The sequence below is a fragment of the Acipenser ruthenus genome, chromosome 1 (assembly GCF_902713425.1).
Source record: "Acipenser ruthenus chromosome 1, fAciRut3.2 maternal haplotype, whole genome shotgun sequence".
Lineage (NCBI taxonomy): Eukaryota > Metazoa > Chordata > Actinopteri > Acipenseriformes > Acipenseridae > Acipenser > Acipenser ruthenus.
Window position 1 is genome coordinate 13,294,060 of NC_081189.1, and position 21,651 is coordinate 13,315,710.

Below are 21,651 nucleotides of genomic sequence, written 5' to 3' on the forward strand. Positions count from 1 at the left end.
TCCATGACTGACACATCGCCTACCACAGTAAGGCGCTGACTTCTAGTATTGTGGCTTCGCCCCCTTTTTGGATGGCCGACTTCCGATTGACCCTGGAATGAACTGTCAAACCATCCAGTCCGGGGCACACTGTTCCTGTTGTACCGTGCCCTCACAGGTTGGGAGATTGTTGACTCGGATTCATTCGCTCTCTGTCACAGTAATGTATTAAAGCATAAATTCAAAACATGTAATTTTCTCTTTATCCAGGTAACCTATGTAAGGAACTTACTGTACAACTGGCCAAAAGTTTTGCATCACCTATCATTTTTTAATTGTTATCAGTTTTTCATAAAGTATATGGAAAACTACAAAGTGGTATGTAATTCAATATGTTAATGTAACATTATTCTGCAGGTTTCATTTGACTTTATGAGGCAAAATTAGTAAATTCTATAAGGTAATGCAAAACTTTGGTCAAAGCTGTACATACTAAAATGATATCATAAATAATATAAACTGTACAATTTATGCTTACTTAATTTACCACTAACATGTTTTTATTTGAGAGTCATTCATTAAAGTAACAAAACACTTTATAGATGCCATGCACTGCAGCCTACTTTTCCTTAAAGAACATCATTTTAAGAGAGAAAAACAGTTGTTGTTTTTTTGTTTAAATACAAGCACAGATAGCAATTACAGAGGCAACCGTCCAATCTTGTAAATTCCTTTCTCATGTATAATTTACAGGTCTTGAAAGCAGTGCTTTGAAATGCCTGCATGTCCATAATGACAGAGTAAAGCCTATAATAGCAGAGTTGGTCTCAAATGTAAAGCAGTTAAGGCCAGTTTGTTTTTTCTTATTACACACATGTTCGTGTTTTATTGCCATGGTTAAGGAAATTATGGTTTGCTTTTAGATTCCTGACACAGAACCAGAAGTTCCTGGGAGTTTCACACAGGTGTTGCTTCTAGGTGAACAGCTCTAATCCATTTTTCCCTGAATGAGTTAGACTGTATAATTGACCAAATATCTAGTTGCAGATTCACTTCCTGCAGTATTATTGAGAGAAGCTGCTACTCGTGTTAGGAAGCAGCAGTCTTTAGTCTTGTTTGAGTGCTATTGAGACTATAGTCAAGGTGCAACCTCTAAATATTGTTGTATTCTTGAAAGCCTGTTAATGAATAGACTGACATCCTTGATAAAAAATGTGAAGTTTATATGACAACTATCTAAGATCCAGTAAAATATATAAAACTGACCCCTTTGGGTATTGACAATTGAATAGGGGAACTAAATGACAAAGAAAGCTTGTGTTTTTCATGTTTCAGTGAAGAGCAGTTCAGCATGGAGAATTCAAACAGGACAGCTCAGAGGAGGCGCCTTTGTGGTATGAATCAAAATACCAGAAGAAAGACAAAATTATTATTTTAGGATGTCATCTAAAGAGACATTCCACTCTACAAATGAACTCTCGACAATCCCAGCTTCAACATAATTTGATGATGCAGGAGACTTTCAACTGCCTGTGCTTTCATAGTTCCCACACACAAATAAATGAAACAAAAGAGCTTCTATAATCAGGTTTGACTCCCTAACTGACTACCACCTGAACCATGCTTTCTGCGTACCAAGCTCACCTCCTACCTTCCTGTCCTTCGTGGAACAAGACGAGAAACATCTGGATTAAGAAAGTTACTAATACCAGGTTATTACTGTATTGCTTACAAATGCAACATTAATAAGTGACAAGGGTAAATCAGGTGGAAATGTGTATTATGCAACACACTGCATTACATGTAAATGATTAAATAACCGCGTGTTATGCTGCCTAACTAATGCTATTTTGTTCATTGACTGTTATAATTCAGGTAGTTTCAAAACAAGACAATTTCTCAAAGCCTAGCAATTCAATGTAAATTGAGATGATGGCAAAACTATATACACATATAGTTGTAGTCAAAAGTTTACATACCCCAATGGAAATTTATAATTTCTGGAAATTTCTCAAAAACAAATAATTATAGGAACAATCTTTTTAGCAAAAGTTTTACTTTTGTGGATGACGAAAAAAAGTTACAAGAAATAGATCATTTATTTACAATCATTTATTTCAGCAATTTTTTTGCAAAACTCCAAAAATGCTAATTCAAAAGTATTCATATCCTGACAAGGAAAATGAAATTAATAGCTAGTTGAGGCAACTTTAGCAATAATAACCTCTTTTAAATGATTAGGATATTTGTCAATGAGCTTTTGGCATAATTCTTCAGTGATTTTTGACCATTCTTCAACACAAAATTGTTCCAGTTCATTCAAATTCCGAGGACTTCTCTTGTGCACAGCCTTCTTCAACTCATACCAAAGATTCTCAATCGGATTTAGATCAGGACTTTGACTAGGCCATTCCAGAATCTTGATTTTATTCTTCAACCATTCTGCAGTAGATTTTGATGTGTGCTTTGGATCGTTGTTGTGTTGGAATGTCCAGATACCCATTAAACCAAGTTTTGTAGCGGAGGGTTTCAGATGATTGGCCAATATCTTTTGGTATGCTATGGAATCCATTTTACCATGTATTAGAATTAAATTTCCTGTGCCAATAGAAGAAAAACAGCCCCATAGAAGGATATTACCACCTCCATTCTTGACAGTAGATATGGTGTTCTTCTCTTTGTATGCCTCACCAGACTTTCTCCAAATGTAACAACTATAATGACTAAATAGCTCGATTTTTGTTTCATCACTCCACAAAACCTTTGATCAGAACTCATATCCATCATTCAAATGCCATTTTGCAAACTTTAAGCGATTGTCCTTGTGACATTTTCCTAAGAGTGGCTTTTTCCTTGGGCCTGCGACCATTGAGACCTGCACCATGTAATACTCGACTATGGTTGGAATGGAAACTCCAGTCCCACTTGCAGCCAATTCACTTTGAATATCTTTGGCAGTCAATCTCGGATTGTTATTAACCTTCCTCACAATTCTTCTACTTGTGCTTGGTGAAAGAACCTTCTTTCTTTCAGACCGAGGGAGCGTTGTGACAGTACCATGAGTCTTGTACTTCTTGATAATAGAAACAATGGTTGAAACTGGGATACTCCAATGCTTGGAAATCTTCTTGTATCCTTCTCCAGCTTTATGACAATAAATCTTTTTCTGCCTAAGGTCTTCAGATAGCTCTTTACTTTTTCCCATATTGACTTATCGGTAATGACAGCAATCATCCCATGCCTAACCCTTTTTCTGCTCTCTAAGAATGTTCATCTACAATCCAGCATTTTCTAGACTTTTCTAGAATGAGGTTCTGCATTATCATATTGAAATTTCTAACACCTTGTAGACAATACTATCATAGCATCAAAAGGGTATGAATACTTCTGAATTAGCATTTTTTGGAGTTTTGCAAAATAAATGCTGAAATAAATAATTGGAGACATCTATTTCTTGCAACTTTTTTTCCTCATCCACAAAAGCAAAATTTTGCTACAAAAGATTTTTCCTAAAATTCTCTGTTTTCAAGAAATTTGGGGTTTGTACACTTACACATACAGGAGGCATCTTGTTTGTGTAAGTCTGTATGCGCTTGTGATCTATCCATCAATTAAATAATTAAGCAAATATAGAAAGTCCTCCTTGCTCAATTAGATCTCTGCTAATCTGGTGATCCCTTCCATCAAACAGCATACAGTTCTGCACCTGAGAGTCTGCCTGAGCTCTATCAGCAGCCACATCAATGAGGCTACTGTATCAGAGCACAGGAACTTGGGCTTGTGTAGTAAAATGTAACTACTTCATATAACTCATGAATCATTGCAGAGCAAGGTGCTTACTTTTCACACTACTGCTAATGGAAATCCAGACTGTTGACTCAAACTCTGTACAACAGGCAGCGGTCCAGGTCTTTTTACAGCGTACAGATAAAGCAGCATTGTACGTGTGCTGGGACAGGTATGAAAAGTATGTGCTAAGTACATTGAAGTCATTACAAATCATTGCATGAAATACACATTCTTAAAGTTTTTAACGTTACTGTACAGTAAAACATCACACTCACCAAGCTTTATCTCCAAGCTTTTACAGCTGCATGCCATGGACAATAGGAGGTCCAGGTTATAGAACAGTCACAGCACACTTTATATCTTGTTTTTCAGTGAGCCAAACAAGCCATTTCTAAAAAGGTATTTGCTGATCAATTTTATTTTTTAATTTACATTTATTCATATGTACTGTAAAACTATATAAAGTAGACAAACATTGTAGCAAATGCCTTCACTAGCTGAAGACGGACAAAGGCAACAGCCAAAATGTTTGTTTGTTAGCTTAATGTTTTTTTTTAACCATAAATATACTATGCTCAATATAATCTTCTAATCTTTCGAGAGTCACTGAATAAAGCTAGTGCAGTCAAACTGACTGTCACTAGGAAAACGCAGAATTGTTTTATACTCAGATTACTTGGGAAGGCAATTTCACGTCAGTCTGCTAAACTACTTGACTGTGAAATGTGGGGAAAAAACATTTTCTGCTGGATCAAACCAATGTGTACAACAATCTTTTGTAGGAAGCACTCGTTATCATCCAAATATGTTTGCACCTCTTTGTTTTTGTGTGTTGCTTTGTTGTTAACTGAACTGGAAGCACAATCCTCATTTATGGGTTATCTGTTGGGGGACGCAACAAAGAAAGTAATGTGTGCAGGCTTTATGTTTCCCTTGCAAAGAAAATCATGCGGAATTGTGTTGATTCCGAGCAGAATTATATGAAGTCAGTATCATTGCTTTCTCGTTGCTATTTTTATCACTTATATGGAAAATAGAATTGAGATTTAACAACAGAGTAACAAGATGTAATTACAAAACACAATTCCAACTTTCAACGACTGAATAACAAACAACAAATTACAATTCAACTGGCACACACACTCTTCTCAATTACTCTTTTTTTCAATTCTACCCCTCAGAACAAAGGTCACAAATCAAAATTGCTTTTCAATTCATGCAGTGTGTATTAAGCAAACTCATTGTCCTGGTCCCCAGATAAAGATAAGGAACAGGAAATTAGATTTTTAGACAACGAGAATTGTTTGACTTAAACACACTTTTCTCTTAGTGCCTTACAAAATTATGAATCACTACATTTCTAAATGTGAACATGTGCAGTGGGCTTACACCTGAATAAAATGAAAATGCATTGTGCTGCCAAAAATTTTACATTATAATGGATACGATGCAGCCATAATTTTGATATAACTCAACCCATGAGCACCTGGGTGGCAAGTGGACCACTAAGCGTCATCGGAGAAGATGGGTAAATACCATCAGAGGCATTGTCGACAGTGCATATCTCATCTCCAGAGACAGGTTTCCACTCAACAAATGGACTGGAGTCTTCAGGAATCTTGTGTTTTGACATGGTCTTGATGTACAGCATAAACACTACACTTTTGTATTATATATATGTGTATGTATATATATATATATATATATATATATATATATATATATATATATATATATATATATATATATATATATATAATCAAATATTTAATCAACAGTACATGCATATAAAGAATGTGAGCACATGAAACACATACGGTTGATCTAAAGCAATAATACTGTATTTTGCGCCAACGTGTCCATGAATTAGTTAGTTCATTTAACATCCCACTTGAGAGACCACCACCCCAATACACAACACCTGTATGAAATGCCTTCTCGGACTCTGGAAATAGGAGAGCAATGTTATCACTTGAAAGTGTCTATTACCTCATGACTGAGATGAGATAGGTCACTTTATGTGGTTAAAATAATGGAATTTATTTTGAAAGGGTACATTTTAACCTTGTTTGAAAATATAAGAACCCAGAAATAAAAATAACTTGAAAGAGTTATGAAAAAACATAAAACAAATATGTTAGTCTTATAAGAAACTATGTTAAATAGTAGATTACTATTGCTGCACTGGCATTTATAGTCTTGACAAACTGTGTCTCCTTCTCCACACATCATGCCATTGCTAAGGCCAGCAGCAGCCAGAGAGTGTAAGAGTGAGAAATGGGCCTGTCTGTTTTAACAGCTGACATGACTGTGCTGGAAAAGAAACTGACAGTACTGACATTTCTTGATAACCTCCTGCACTTGCTTATTGCTGACTGCTTTACATTCCAGCAGATTCAATTGCTTATTTACAATATTTATTGTCAGAGAAGAATATAGTGGTACCAAGTCTGAACCAAGACATTTTTACCACTTTAATTTATTGTAAAAAAAAAAAAATCATGGCTTTAGCCAGGAGGAAAACGTTTGGCCTTCGGATGGTTTCTGAGGTTTCGAGGTGAGTGGTGGTTTTACTCTCATGAACCTAAAAAAAACTTACAGAAAGTTTACCAGAGGCAATTATTCCCCTTATGAAGTTAAATTTGAATTGCCAGTGTACCGTTTCCCCTGCCTGCTGTACACTGGGCATTTACAGTTATTTCATTCTGTGGTAAACCATGTTGTTTGTCAGGCTTTACCATATGCAAGGCCATGTCAACACAACTTTGTTATACTTTTACTACTTATCAATTAATCAGTTGTTTCTGGTTCAACCAACAATAAGTGATTGCTAGACACTGATTATTTCAAACTTGTTAAGAAAACATTAAAAACGTATCAGTTGTTGAGGAAAGTCTTTTTTTATAAATCTTGACTTCACTCACTGATTCCCTTGACTAGCTTTTACCATGTTGCTTTTAATATGGCGTTAAGGGTGTTTTAAATTTGTAACAGCAGCATAGCTGGTGGTGCCAATGCTGACTTAACATTGGTAAAGAAAGGAAAAGAAATACTTTTTCACCATTTGGAGGATTTTTTAAAAAAAAATGTACTTCTTCACACCCAGAAACGTTGATAAAAGATATGCTGGAATTTTGTTTTATTGTTAGTTAGGAGAGATGACAGTGTCTAGACGTTTGATGTGGGAGATCTCTTTGCGGTCAGTGAAACGTGTACTAACCTAGCCCCTGTTACCTGTGAGGCAGACAACAGAAGAAGTGTTTTTTAATCTGGCATTACACGCAACAGACTCCCCACAGATGCAGCAACGTTGACAGGCTTTGTCTTGTTTCAGTCTCACATCGATCTATAATTTCAGCTGATTGCTGGGGACTAAACTGTTCACAATCGCACTGGGATACTTTACTCAACTGCAGTAACATTTGAAACCGAAAAATAAAGTCCTTCAGATGAATCTCTTGCATTCACTATATCCTATTATTATATAATGGAATCTACCACTTAAATCTGAAGCATCCCAAACAGTATTTTGGCTAAATAGGCAGGAATTATGTTTTACTTCCTATTGTATAACAGAGCATACAGATGATACTTATAACACTTTAGGTATCGGTAATGTAGGTGCTTGGAAACGCAATTAAGAAATGCTGTGGCCTGAATCCACAACAGTTCCTGAAGAAGTTAAAAATCTTAAAATTGCAAATGTCTACAAGCCATGCCCATCTTAACTCTTTCCCTTCAGCAACGGCAGCAGAAAGGATCAGAAAACCCAACCTGGTTACCATAACACTGCAGGAAAGTTCCAGCAGGTTGTACTTTGTGTACGTTTTTATTCTTAAGAATCAGTGGGAAACCTGTTGTTTAATTTTCAGTGACCTTAAAGGGTACATAAGGACCTTTTTTATTTTATTCTGTTACAGGTTCCCATGTGTTTGTATTGTGTGTAAGGTGTGTGTATTGTTTTATTTATTTTTATTTTTACATTTTGACCACTTTTTTAAACTTTTAAATTGCATTCCCTGCCTCAAGATTTCAGATCATCCACTTGCTCACATATGTAACTGAGATGGATTTACCAGTGAGCAGGAGGATGATGGAAAATGTAGTTCTGAGAGGTCCATGCAGGTACATGGGAAGCCATCTAAAGGCAGGGAATGCAAAAAAAGTTTACAAAAATGATAAAACAATACACACCTTACATAAACAGTTGTAGCAACACATGGGAACATGTAACACAATAAAATAAAAAGGTCCTTATGTACCCTTTAAAACATATTGAAAGGGGGATAAGTAAAATCATTCCTCAACAGTACTGAAATTTGAACTGACACACACACTAATCAATGGGGTCAAAGGTTATCTATTTCTTTTGTTTGCCTATAAGGACATGCTGCATATTTACAAAAGGCTAAAATGAACAAGGACAGTTGGCTCTCTGTTTATAATATGCTATCTTAGTGATGGCCAGTTAAATAGCACTAGGAGTATACCAGGACCACCCTTATTAAATGACTTCAAATGTCGATACAGTAGCACTACAATTGAAATGCAATGGGAACAATAGCAGCTACAACGGTATGACCCATTTCAGAAAGGCACCACAGTGGTAACATGCTTTGACATACCACTGGGTATCACAACAGTATGAACCAATACACACATAATCCAATGAAGTCCCATAGTACAGTACCATTATCACTGTGCAATCCAGTGTGATACCATTGCTGTTATTATAATAATATCCCAAGATATTTGTTGTGCAAATGCAGAGTTAAATTAAGTCAGATAGACCAACATTTTGTCTAAAGGTCTCCACACACCAGACGTGATGCGACAAGCGAAAGTGTCGTACGATACACCGCACCACGATAAAAAAAATAAAACATGTATTTTTGATACAAGACGCTCACAATGCGACTGGCGACACAGAAGTGACACAGAAGCGTTGTGCTAAAATAGGACTGGTGTCTACGTTTGTGATTTTGTCGCGTGGCAGTTAGGGAACTGACCAATGAGGAACAGCTTCCCTTGCGCGCCTTCAGTAAACAATGGCGGAAGAAAAAATAATTCTTGCAGTGTCAAAATACCCAGAGCTGTACAATAAAGGGAGAACAATTTGCTATTCCCCAGAATGGAAAAATTGTTACTAGGGCCTGTTTAAGATCACACTGGCCTAATATTATTATAGTAATCAAGGAAAAGATGCCAAGGCCTTAATCCAGGCATCTTATAAGCAATCACATCAACCTACTAAGAATACTGCACATGTTCAATGGATGCGGTAAAGCATTCCTTTGCTCAGTTTAGTTAATGAGCAACCCAAAATAGCAAAATGGAAATGTTATCTTGAGCTATCTATTGTACTTAACGTCATCACTAGTAGGTCAAAGTATTTAATAATGACAAAGGTGACCCACCTCAACTGTAGAAAAATCATTCTGAATCTGCACAGCAAGGCAATTTCAGTACCCTTACCTTATTTTATAAAATATAAATGAGAACAATGGTTTGATGTATAATGTACAGCAAGTGCAGCAGCACAGTACTCTGTAAAGTTAACTCCTCTGGGGACTGTCTGTCTCCAGCTATCACAACTACAACCTGTCTTAATAAATTACTTGGAACAAAATAGAAAAAACAAAAAGAAAAATCGAATCTAATCAATTGCACCGTCGCAGCATCATTTCTTAAATGATGTTGCATTTTGATCTTGCTGAACTTGAAAAACATTAAAGCAATCAATAGTTTATTATCAATGAGAATAAAACAAATCTCTGCAGGTTAAGCAAAAAAAAACAAAAAAAAAAACATGAAGTCTATTACCTGCAGGAATCAATCAAGGTAAACGGTTTTGAGTCAATTACCCACACTGAAGCTGACACAATTAGGACATCAACCAAAGACACAGAACACTCAGCGAATAAAAGAAGATAAATACTTACATTGATCAGTTTCTTAGAGTACAAAAACAACCACAGAATGTCACTCATATTTCCTCCCTGATGGCCGGCACACACAGAATGTCACTCATATTTCCTCCCTGATGGCCGGCACACACAGAATGTCACTCATATTTCCTCCCTGATGGCCGGCACACACAGAATGTCACTCATATTTCCTCCCTGATGGCCGGCACACACAGAATGTCACTCATATTTCCTCCCTGATGGCTGGCACACACAGAATGTCACTCATATTTCCTCCCTGATGGCCGGCACACACAGAATGTCACTCATATTTCCTCCCTGATGGCCGGCACACACAGAATGTCACTCATATTTCCTCCCTGATGGCCGGCACACACAGAATGTCACTCATATTTCCTCCCTGATGGCCGGCACACACAGAATGTCACTCATATTTCCTCCCTGATGGCCGGCACACACAGAATGTCACTCATATTTCCTCCCTGATGGCCGGCACACACAGAATGTCACTCATATTTCCTCCCTGATGGCCGGCACACACAGAATGTCACTCATATTTCCTCCCTGATGGCCGGCACACACAGAATGTCACTCATATTTCCTCCCTGATGGCCGGCACACACAGAATGTCACTCATATTTCCTCCCTGATGGCCGGCACACACAGAATGTCACTCATATTTCCTCCCTGATGGCTGGCACACACAGAATGTCACTCATATTTCCTCCCTGATGGCTGGCACACACAGAATGTCACTGATATTTCCTCCCTGATGGCTGGCACACACAGAATGTCACTCATATTTCCTCCCTGATGGCCGGCACACACAGAATGTCACTCATATTTCCTCCCTGATGGCCGGCACACACAGAATGTCACTCATATTTCCTCCCTGATGGCCGGCACACACAGAATGTCACTCATATTTCCTCCCTGATGGCCGGCACACACAGAATGTCACTCATATTTCCTCCCTGATTGCCGGCACACACAGAATGTACATGCTTATGTTACAATCTTGGACTTGAAAACCAATTACCTGAATCTAAAAGGTGTTCTTATGATCTTTGAGTTGATGGAGAAAATAAGTTAAACAAAAATGGCCATCCATTGCCGATTGCTCACATTCAAAATATCCAACTTGAACAAAAAGTATACAGCGGACAAAGAGCCAGACAAATGGAATTCACGTTATGATGGATGTATGTGAACCAGAAACATGGAATTAATTACCCAACCAAGTTTTATGTTCTTCATATTTTCCAGAAATGATTTATCTTTTTTTATGTTCCATTAACAATTGCCAGTTGTCATGTTAGAAAAGTAAAGCAACCACCAGCTTCTCTTCACCTTCAAACAGCTTTTAGTTTCACTGTAGATAGAACCTGTCTAAACAAATGGAAAAAACAGCTTCGGCTTAAGTTTTGCTGTGTTTATTAAGCAAAAAGTGTTGCCTAGGCAATCCCAGCTCCTGTTTCTTTGAAGAAGTGCAGTCTCAGGGGTCAGGTACTCCCTTATACTGAAAGAAAGGGAGTACAGCACTCTTTAGAAATTCTTTTCCAGTGAAACCACAGGAAGTATAATCTTTGATCCACTTACTACTATTCCTGACATTCACACAATGGGATAATAATGGGATTAACAGAGGCCAGAATGACCAATTATACCTTATGGTATTAAATACAAATAGCTCCCTTGGGCTAAGAATCTTCCTTTAGACACCCTTCCTTGGACATGGCATTCTGCAGGTGATCCAACAAACAGGTAAACCTCTCAGAGACATATTTAATATTGATATGAAACCTTGAACAATGCAACCAGTTAAGGGATAAACAATATTGTTTTCTGTTGAGTGGTTTAATTTACCAATTAAAAGATCAAATGACGAAGTCGTAGACATATTTTGATTAAGAAATACAACTGCAGCTTCTTATGGATACTGGTTTATATCTGGCACTCGCTGACTCATAAAGTGTCAGCTCACTTGCAGAAACTCTAATGGATAATCCGCAATCTGTTATCAGGTAATAATTCATAGCTGTACATTCCTGGATTCTATAATTGTATTTAAGATAGTGGAAAGTAAACCAAAACAATTCACCCACACACAATTTCAAGCAATTCAGTCCAACATGCACTCTAGGTAATTATGGGATAACTTTATCACAAGAAAGATTTTGCCTTACATGCTTTCTATGGACTTTAAGCAGCTGAAACATTTATTTGGTCAAGTAAACAAACTCCACTGGGACACCAATCATGAATAGCAAGGTGTGCAAAAAGAAAACTCTCTGGAAATGGTAAGATTACAATTAAAAGTGAAAAAAACAACAAAACAAATGGAAAAAAACAGCTTAGGTTTATGTGATGATTTGTTCCTGAGTTTAAATGTTTAAATGTTAACCAAATGTTAACCTTTAGTATTTTGTTTAACCAGTTTTCAAAAATATGTAAAATTATAAACCTCAGGTATCGCCTCAAATAATCAGGTTCCAAGAACACAAAATGTCCTCATGCTCAAAAACGACATTATCAAGTAGGTACTCAGACATTGGTGCTTACATGTTGTTCAAAATAACAGCACTCTGTGTTACATGGGGTCTCATGATCTCATGATTTATAGAATAAGTGAAATGCTGAAGGTATAACTACGTTTATAAAAATCAAACAGAATCTAACACCTCTTGTGTAGACTAAGTGTGCATTCATAGATTATATTTACTGTACATACATACATTCATACACACACACACACACACACACACAGACGTACACACACACACACACACACACACACACACACACACATACACGCATACACACACACATCCTAAAGACCATTACCAGACATGTTCGCTCAGGTAATGTACCTGTTATTAAATACACCCTTTTATTGTAAAACAACAACATATTGGCCCACAGTAAGCCAACCTTGGCTGCTAATAACTGTCTCTGCACAATTTCTCCTGAACAAAGTGCAATGAGAGGACAAATGTTCTCCTTTACTTCTCTGCCCTATCAGAAATCACCACCGGTTACGCACTCAATTCCTCACGCTCTGCCTCTCTCTTTGATCCCTGGCCTGAACACTCAAAACATGGCTTCTTGACTTCTGAACAATTCTGCAGGCCTTTATTTTTGTCAGAATACATAATGGGGGCACTGGCTACTGAGCTAATTGTGCAACCAAAATACTGTCTTCAACAACAGAAGGGAAAGGAAAAACACATTCAGAGGTCCCCTGGTTAGATAAGCTGCAAAAGAAGACACAGTTTAATCTTCTCATGCTTCCATGATTCTTAAATCTCCTTATTACATCAAAACCTAACAAGGTTCATGACATGCCCCTATGAGGTCATTTCTAGTTCAGTATCAGTAACTAGCAGGCTCTTGCTAACACCAGAAAAGTTCCTAATTTAGATCCCACAGTCCATTATTACTGTATACCATGAAAACATTCCATCTCTGCCAAGTCCCAGCCACATAGGGATGCCAAACCCTTTGTTTGTGGGAGTTCAGAAGAAGTGCTGAGACTAGCAGGCTGTTGTTGCTATAGCGCAGAGATCGCTGTTGTTTGGTTTCATGTTGCTTTTTGTTTGCATTGTTGTTTTGTTTGTTTAACCTTTTTATTTTGTTTAATAAAAGTGTGCTTCACTGTTTAAACCGCAGATCTCTCTGTCTATGAGTCTCCCTCCTGCTGGTAACCAGCCTTGCCAGTGACGCTGTCCTTTCACAACTATCAATAAAGAGTTCAAGCTTTTATACTGTTCAGAGTCATGGTGGAGCAGTGAAAGGCCTTATTTTCAAAGCATGTACACAAGCTTTCAACTAACTCCTGAAATGAAAATCCACAACTCGAGAGTGCTTAAGAGACCTTGGGGGAATTCACAAAGCCAACTACTCCCAACTGTTCTCTGCACAATTTTTCTAAAAAGGAAAAAACTAAAAAAATAATAAGAAATAAACAACATAAATATGGCCCTTGGAATATTCCATCCTGCAAATTGTTATGCATAAAGAAATGTAAACATGTGCGAAGTTTCTAAAGTTTTAAAACCTTGTCCTGCACTGTGTTTATTCATGTCTTACAGGCAAGATTATTTGCAAAACACTGCTGGGAATGCACGCCCTGGAGCACTAATGCCTTGTCTTATTTAGTGCTGTGATTGTGTTCATGAAGGGATACAATGACAATGCCAGAGTGTCCTCAGTGCAGTGTTTTCAGAGACGGGTATTGTGAAAGATGAACAATGCAGGACTCCTATCTCATCACTGTCAAACCAAAGTACACCAGCTTCATTAGCTAGACTTGAACACATTTGGTTCACCTCAATTTAAGACCTCAACTAGGTGAATGGAAAACACTGTTTGGAGAAGAAACACAGTCAACTGCCTTAAGCCCCTTTCACACTGGCACTTCTATCTGGGTCCGGACCTGGGTCCTGGCTACCCAGGTCACAATCCCGCATAGCGTGAAACCACGCACCTCAGGATGTGGGCTGACACGCTTTGACCCGGGTTGAGCGAGACAAAATGAAAGCTGGCCGACGAAATAACAAACAGCCACGCCTGCGTGAAGGTTTTACTCCAGCAAGGAACGTTTTTGTTTATTCTGTTTAGCCAAATTGTTTGTTGCTTGAGACACACCATGAGTCAGACTGCAGCAGGGACGAAGAAACATTTGCTCTAATGAGTTTGGTTCCATCCAGAGAAGCTTAAATGGAAGCGTCTATAACAAGCTGCTTCCGGGGCATTGATACGCGTATTGTTTACTTGCATCTGTTACTCAGGTCAACCCCGCTTTATCAAAAGCAGTGTGAAATCGCGTAGCCGACCCGCATGACACCGGGTCCTGACCCGGGTAGGTTTCAGGTAGAGCATGCCAGTGTGAAAGGGGCTTTACAAGCACAGTCTACATTTATTCCTAATTTATTTATATTAATAAAGGTATAAAACTCAAGCATGCCTACATTGTCTTCCTAACAACTACTAAAAGAGATCCAAATAAATGAGCCTGTCCACCCACTCGGCTACCCACATCTTTGCCTCAGTACAAAACACAGAATTCATTCAAGTCTGATTATTTGATTCCATTGTTGTTGGAAGTGTAACCAGCACTCCAGATAAACTGTGTAAAGGGTGCTTTACACATTGAAAAAATATGACTTACTCATGATATTTTAACTGAATGTGTAATGAATACACATAGCAATTGCATGTTATCAAACTCAATCTGTGCCATTGGTTCCCGGCGTCTCCGTGGTCAATTGAGAATGTACTTCATGCGGTAGCAAGAAAAATGACGGGACAGCTTGTAGTCTGCCTGTGAATTGCCAGAAACACGTGGCCAATAAGTGTCTAAATTAGAGAGTAAATTACTCAATGGCCCAAAACCTTATCTGGAGTGCTGAGTGTTATGAAAGGTATTTGAATGTAGAGACTTGAATGAGTTAAGCGCTGCAAGGCGTTTTGTTACCACGGCTTATTCTCGAGCCCTCCAGCATCGGGGTCATTCTTCCAGGTGTTTACGTCTTTCATGGGCCCCTATTATCTTCTTTGGAGTCGACAACGTTCTCTTCCTGAATGTGTTAAAACATGCTGGCTGTTCTACCTGTTCTTCCCTCTCCTTTATCACAAAGTCAAAGGAAACATGAAAACACCAAACACAAAACAATGTTCCAGGACACACATCTTATGGCACCTACAGTGAGTAAAAATTAAAGCCTTCCACATCATAACAGATGTGTTTCAAGCAGGATGGCAATTCCAGGAATGCAGAACTGTCTATTATTAAGTCTAATACAGAGTTGTACCTACCTCGCAATTATAGACAAATGATATTTTGAATATGGCAAACAGTTTTAGCTTTCTAAAACAACTGTAATTTTTTTTTTCATAAAAAAAAATAACTGCATATTCCTCCTTTAATTTGACGTTTCTTTACATTAGACAAAGTGTTTCCTGTCAAATATATATATCCCATATATACACAATATTTTGTTCAGGCTAAAGCACTTGTTTTTAGATGTAAAAATGATTCATATATTGGGAGTCTGTGAGGCTATTTAATTCTGCATATTTTAGACTGTTTCTCAAAAATACAGTGTTGTACCTATTGTTAGCCAGGAGAAGTAGGGGTGCACCGATAATCCGTTGCCTATTGGCATGGCAACGATATAAGGAAATAAGAACAATGTGCACCGATATTCATGCTTGAAGTTCTTCCAGATACAGAATTGAATGTTTGGTCAGGCACGCTTAATAATGACGCACGAACACGAGACAGTCATTTTCTTTGCAGTGCTGTGTAACGTGCAATCAACCTGCAGTAAATATGTCTCAAAAGGGCGATGTTCATTTTTTTTTAATATCTGAAGACAACAATAGGCTAGATGAGTTGTGTGCACTAGAACATACTTGATGCTATATTAAATTAACTTTGAGTAGAGTATTATTCTGATGCTTAAAAAAAAACTGGTTGAATCCTAAATAACATTGATGGTTTAAGTTATTATTATTATTATTATTATTATTATTATTATTATTATTATACAATGTACTTCAAAATTACCTGTCATTTTTGTTTATCTTTCTTAATCTGCATTGGTTGCGGGTGTATTCGGCGCCATTTTGAAGCAGAAATTGATTACTGTGCCGTCTTTTATTAAGTAACAAATTCAAGTTTGACTGAATTTTGTAACCGGAACTTTTATATTTTTTGTAACCGGAAATTATTATTTATTTATTTATTTGTTTTTGATTAAGTGAACAATTTAAGTGGTGCTGCATTTTGAAGCAGTGTGTGCTTAAAATAAGAATTTAACAAAAGCTGTTGTAGTTGACATTGCGTAGGCTACTTTTCTTTTCCTACTGTACAGTATAGGTAGAAGTTATAATACGCAATGTTTGACAGAAAATGGCTATAAAAGTTAATGCCACATTAGATATTTTTCTACAGAAGTGTTTTTACTGGTACAAATGCAAAATGTTTTTCTTTGTGTGACTATGACGGCGTTTACATGGGACAAGTCATGACAGTTTTCCTCACAATGTTTTTGCCGTACTTTTCAGGAAATGCGTTGCTATGCTGTCCTGAATCCAATGCAGAAATGTAAATCCGTGCTGTCCATGCAAGAGTGCATTATTTATGAAGCACATCTACTGGCACAGACCTGAATCAACTGTTATATCTAATAATTTTGACTGTTAGTGTATCAAGCCACAATGTTAGCACTCTGAAGTAGTCCAATGATGTGTTGGTATATTATTATTGATGAGACAAAGCCTGTGAGCTTAGCAGCTATCCAAATTGAACAATTTATTGGCAGAATAATACTTCAGTGAAGTACAAATCAACCTTTAATTTACAACAAGACAGACAGACAAAAAGCCAGTAAAAAGTTCAGACATACCGCAAACAGTGAGCCTTGATAGAGACATGCACCTGTGGGGAGAAAAACAAAACAGTTAACAGGTTGTATTCTAAAAATGATCAACAGACCCCAAACGTAGACACTCTATATGCAAAGGTCATTAGTTCACACCGAAATAGACACCCTACTGTATGTACCAACCTAATGGCTCACTGCTGATTCACAGCAAGTTTAAAACAAGCAGCAGTCCAAAATATCCCAGGGTAAATAATACAGAGTGAAACCAGGACACTTTTCAAGAACAGAAAAATTATGACCCATTCAAAACAAGATGAACTCCCAACTGGGATATTTTGTGACCTTATAATGGGGAGAAATACAAGATTTAATAAAAATGTCCATTCCTATACTTAAAGGAATTCAAGTTTTAAATGCCTTTTCCAATATCAGTAAGATTTCCACAGGGAATACATTAGGGGACAATGCAAGTGATCTATATGCTGCATAATATAATCAGGTAACTGACAAAGGAAATGATTTATGTAGGAATAAACCTAGAATAAATGAATTCCCTCAGTACAAAGCCTAGTCTGTGGATTACACACTGTGGTTATGGGACAAGAGCAATTATTTATGTTTTTCACCCACTGCATTACAGTAGATACTCATAACAATCCCAATTGTGCTGGCCTAGGATTTTGTGTTATTATAGTGGATTGAAATATGCTTGTGGGATTAAGCATGTAATACTACATAACAAATGGCCCATGAAGAAATCTATGCTTTTACAGTTGCATTAAGGTTGGATGCCGGTACCATTTGGTTCAAATGCACTTTGAGAGTGATCACCTGTATTCTGTAAAACAAAACACATGTTTACAATTAAACTGCATCATACCGTTGATCACAAAATACACAGAGTAGCCTTAAAAAAAGCATTGATTTGGCCTCCAGTCAAACCAGAATGGATTCGATCCTATCAGATATCAGAAGTGGGGTGTGGAGGCCTCTAAGAAACACCAGGAGCAGCAGGAAGGGTCCGTTGGTACAAACAACACTGTATATCCCTTGGCACTATAACCAGTTTGTCCTGTTTAAATTGGCAATGTAGGATCTGGCCCATGGCTAAATTCCCCTTGGCATCTAATTTACAAGCTAAAGACACTAAGAAGCAAAATCCTGTGTTTCAGAGTAGAACACTCTTTAAACAGCTGTGCCAAATAGATGTAATGCAATCGTTCTTATAAGAAAAAAAACAAGGCTGCGGTTGTACACATTATGACTACAAATAGAGCAGGGCACCAGTTTAATTCAGGTCACAGCAAGCAAATGAGCAAACGCATTAATATTAATCAAACAGACCTTGGTAAAATAATTGCACATGTTTCTTCAGGGGGGTCTTGATGCTTTTTAATGTGGTTTGTTTAATGTAGACATGCTGGGACACTGGATTCGATAAAAGGAAAGAATCCACTAAGGTTGTGCTTTATTGGTGATGTAAGAGATAGCAGGTGATTACTTGGTACTTACTTGCAAATCATCACCCTTCTTGGCCTGCTTGCTGTTTCATGGGGCAGCATTCCAATAAAATGCCATGCATGAACTACAGATTCAGCTGGGGCTATGGATGTTTATGATTCAACAAGGCTTTTCAGTCTAATGCACTGATAATGTTGCTTAAAGGAATGCCAGCATGGTGATGGTAGAAGTTGCCTAATGTAACCTAATACACTGCAGAAACTGAGTAACTTTTCCAAAAGAAAATACCTGCTGTAAGCAATAAAACAATGCCCCATCATTGGGGGGAAAGGGTACATGTTTAGCAGGAAAGAAACCTCTCTATCTGTGTTATAATCTTGGACTCAAAATACTCTGGATGTGCCAATAAACACAGTTCTATATTTATGACAATCTTCTGGACTATTACCAGTATTCCATCCTGAACATTCCATAAAAGGAATTGGAACACATATTGACTGTTTTTCTTAATAGATACACATTACCTAGCAAGTATAAGCTACTGTACAAAAAGATGCACATATTTACTGCTATTACAAAAAAAAAATGTAGACAAAACGATACATTGTGAAAAAGGAAACGCCAATTGAATTTTGCATATTTACTATTTCACCAGAAAAGCATAATATGTTTTTCAAGTTAGAAAATTGACTCGAGTCATACCTGTCAAAATACAAACATAAATTTAACTTGGCAAACTTACATAAAAATGTCGCACATTAAGAGGGCAGTGCCCGTGTTATTCAGCGTTAAGATGAAAAACAATGCAGGTTTATTTGATATGAAAATGTACTGGTGTTTTAAGAATGTACCTAGTTTGCACGAACGCTACTGAAAACTGTATTGGTTATAATGTATGCGTGTTCTTAACAAGTTTCTATCTTGTCTTGCATTCCCTCTTTTTGTTATTGGTAATGTCACCGTAATTAAAAATAAACAGGAGACTAATGTGACGTTAGTGCTTGAGTTCATAGCGGTCGTCTTTCTGTCTTTTAATATAACTTTTAAATTTGTTTAAATCTATTCACTAAATGGTTCTCCAAGTTGACAGATGAATATGCTTGATAATATAAGGCAGATAACGAAAGTTCTGGTATTACTATTATGAGGGCATATAATCGAGCGTGATTTGTAAATTGAGGCTATTACTATTAAGCTAGAAAACACGTTGTTCTTATTTAACACTCAGTACTTTCACTAACGAAACTGCATTACGTATCTACATTCTTTCTCCATCGCCTGCAACACAGCCAGTGTCGCATACTGTACTTACAGGGGTCTACTCCGCACTGTCTCTTAAAAACCAATGAGAAGAATGCAGCAAAAATAAAATTACAAAATGCTTGCTACTGTATTTCCAATACTAACTGCATCGTACTTCAGTTGGCTAAAAAATCAACTACTGTAATTACACATCATTAAAGCCAGTTCTGCACAGTAATTGATGTTTTGTCTCAAATTTAAATGATAAATCTAAATATTGCTTTTAAAAAGCCAGTTTAAGTCGTGCACTGTATACTAACCTTGTGTTCCAAGAGGTAGAGTTAGCAGCCCAATCATAACAGCAACAAAGATCCAGAAGTTCGGCTCCATGGTCACGCAGAAAATGCGCAATTTATATATACATAGAAAGTAAGTCCCTTTTCAAGGCACACAGCAAGTTCCAGAAAACATTATTCAGGTCTTACTGTGTGAAAACGTTGAAACCCATGTGTATAGAATTGTAATGCACAAGTGAGATGGGCTCTGGTGTTTCTTTGAACGACTTGTAAGTTAATTGAACCGTTCGCAAATGTAGCCAGGCAGCATCCGCCGTACGGTATGTCTTTATATGAAATACTCAGTTTTATTAAATGCAATGCATGCCTAGTTTAGTTCATGGCCAGTCCTAGAAATTCACATCCATCAAGGTCTGAGACTCCAGCTGTTGAGAATCTGATGACAAAAGCGACCCAGGGCAGGTTTTCACCAAATATCCTACAGTTCACTTGACACCATTACGTTGCACCACGTCAGGAAATCCAGTAGAATAAGAAACTACAATCAATGTGTATAGAAACGCCTGCAGAACTCAACGCGGCAGAAATGACCAATCCAAAACTTTTGCCCAGGGGGTTAAAAAAGAGAGACACTTTTTAAACACTGTTTTTTTTTTTGTTTTTTTTGTTGTTTTAAGAAAGTTGCACCTCATCCAGGCAGCAAGTCTTGTCCGGACTGAACTGACTGCAGATACCGGTTGTTGCAATATACTTTTGCTTCAAAGCAATGTTTCCAACTGCAAATCCAGAAACATGACAGAAGAGAAGAACGCGATGAAAATGTATTATGTATAGAAAGCAGTACACTGAATAAAAATGTTTCTTTAAAAAATAAATCAAGTCAAACACTGCGGTTGGATTTGTGTATGATTCAGAATGTTGGCAAGAGATCGCAGTGTGTGAAAATGGATTCATCGAGCCGGAGCTGAGATTCCATAGGGTCACGTGGGAGCAACCTGATCCCCTAGTCACTGCTGTAGACTTTGCTTTTGTCTTCAAAGCTTTAGTTCCAAAAAGCATAAAGCCCCCAAGCCAGCTCCAAGGCTTGACAGTGTTGAATGTGTGTTCGCAATTAAATAGACTAAAGCTATGAGTCTGACCTAATCTGATGCTTTAAATGTACACACCACACCATATTAACACCTGTTAATATGTTTTGTTAATGCATCTGCTATTATGTTCTCTGTTATAGGTTGTCAAATGTTGTTATAACCTAATTGCCACACCTTACTATTAAAAAATAGAATGTTGCATTATTGTTTAAAGAAACTGTAAAACCCATGGTATGCCACAGTAAAGCTTTTTTAAATAGCTGTGTCCCAGTGAAAATGCTTCTGCTCTGTTTTTAATGCTTTTTTCAACTCTGAAAACCCAGCTAGAGAAAAATGGTGGCCAAATCAAACAGTTAAATCGTGTCTGTCTTCTGCTGAAAAGTTGTATTGTTCTGCAGCGTATATTTTTTCCACAACAGCAGTGTCGTTAATCATCCAGTATGCCCTAGATCTTGGCAGCTTTTCATAAGAAGCT

At 37.4% G+C, this 21,651-nt stretch overlaps 1 protein-coding gene across 3 annotated transcripts in view; it reads right to left on the reverse strand.

Annotated features, from left to right (window-relative positions):
- The window catches only part of LOC117403996 (extracellular matrix organizing protein FRAS1-like), a 111,677-nt gene extending 90,641 nt beyond the window's left edge, over positions 1-21,036 (reverse strand). For 2 of the 3 annotated variants that reach the window (XM_059004022.1, XM_034925212.2), the window contains exons 1-2: positions 20,110-21,036; positions 17,108-17,139 (exon numbers count right to left, since the gene is read on the reverse strand). In XM_059004022.1, the coding sequence (XP_058860005.1) occupies positions 17,108-17,139; positions 20,110-20,179 (102 nt within the window). In that variant the 5' untranslated portion in view covers positions 20,180-21,036. The remainder of the gene's footprint in view (positions 1-17,107; positions 17,140-20,109) is intronic. The other variant, XM_059004074.1, reaches the window with a different exon arrangement.
- Between the last annotated feature and the right edge of the window lie 615 nt (positions 21,037-21,651).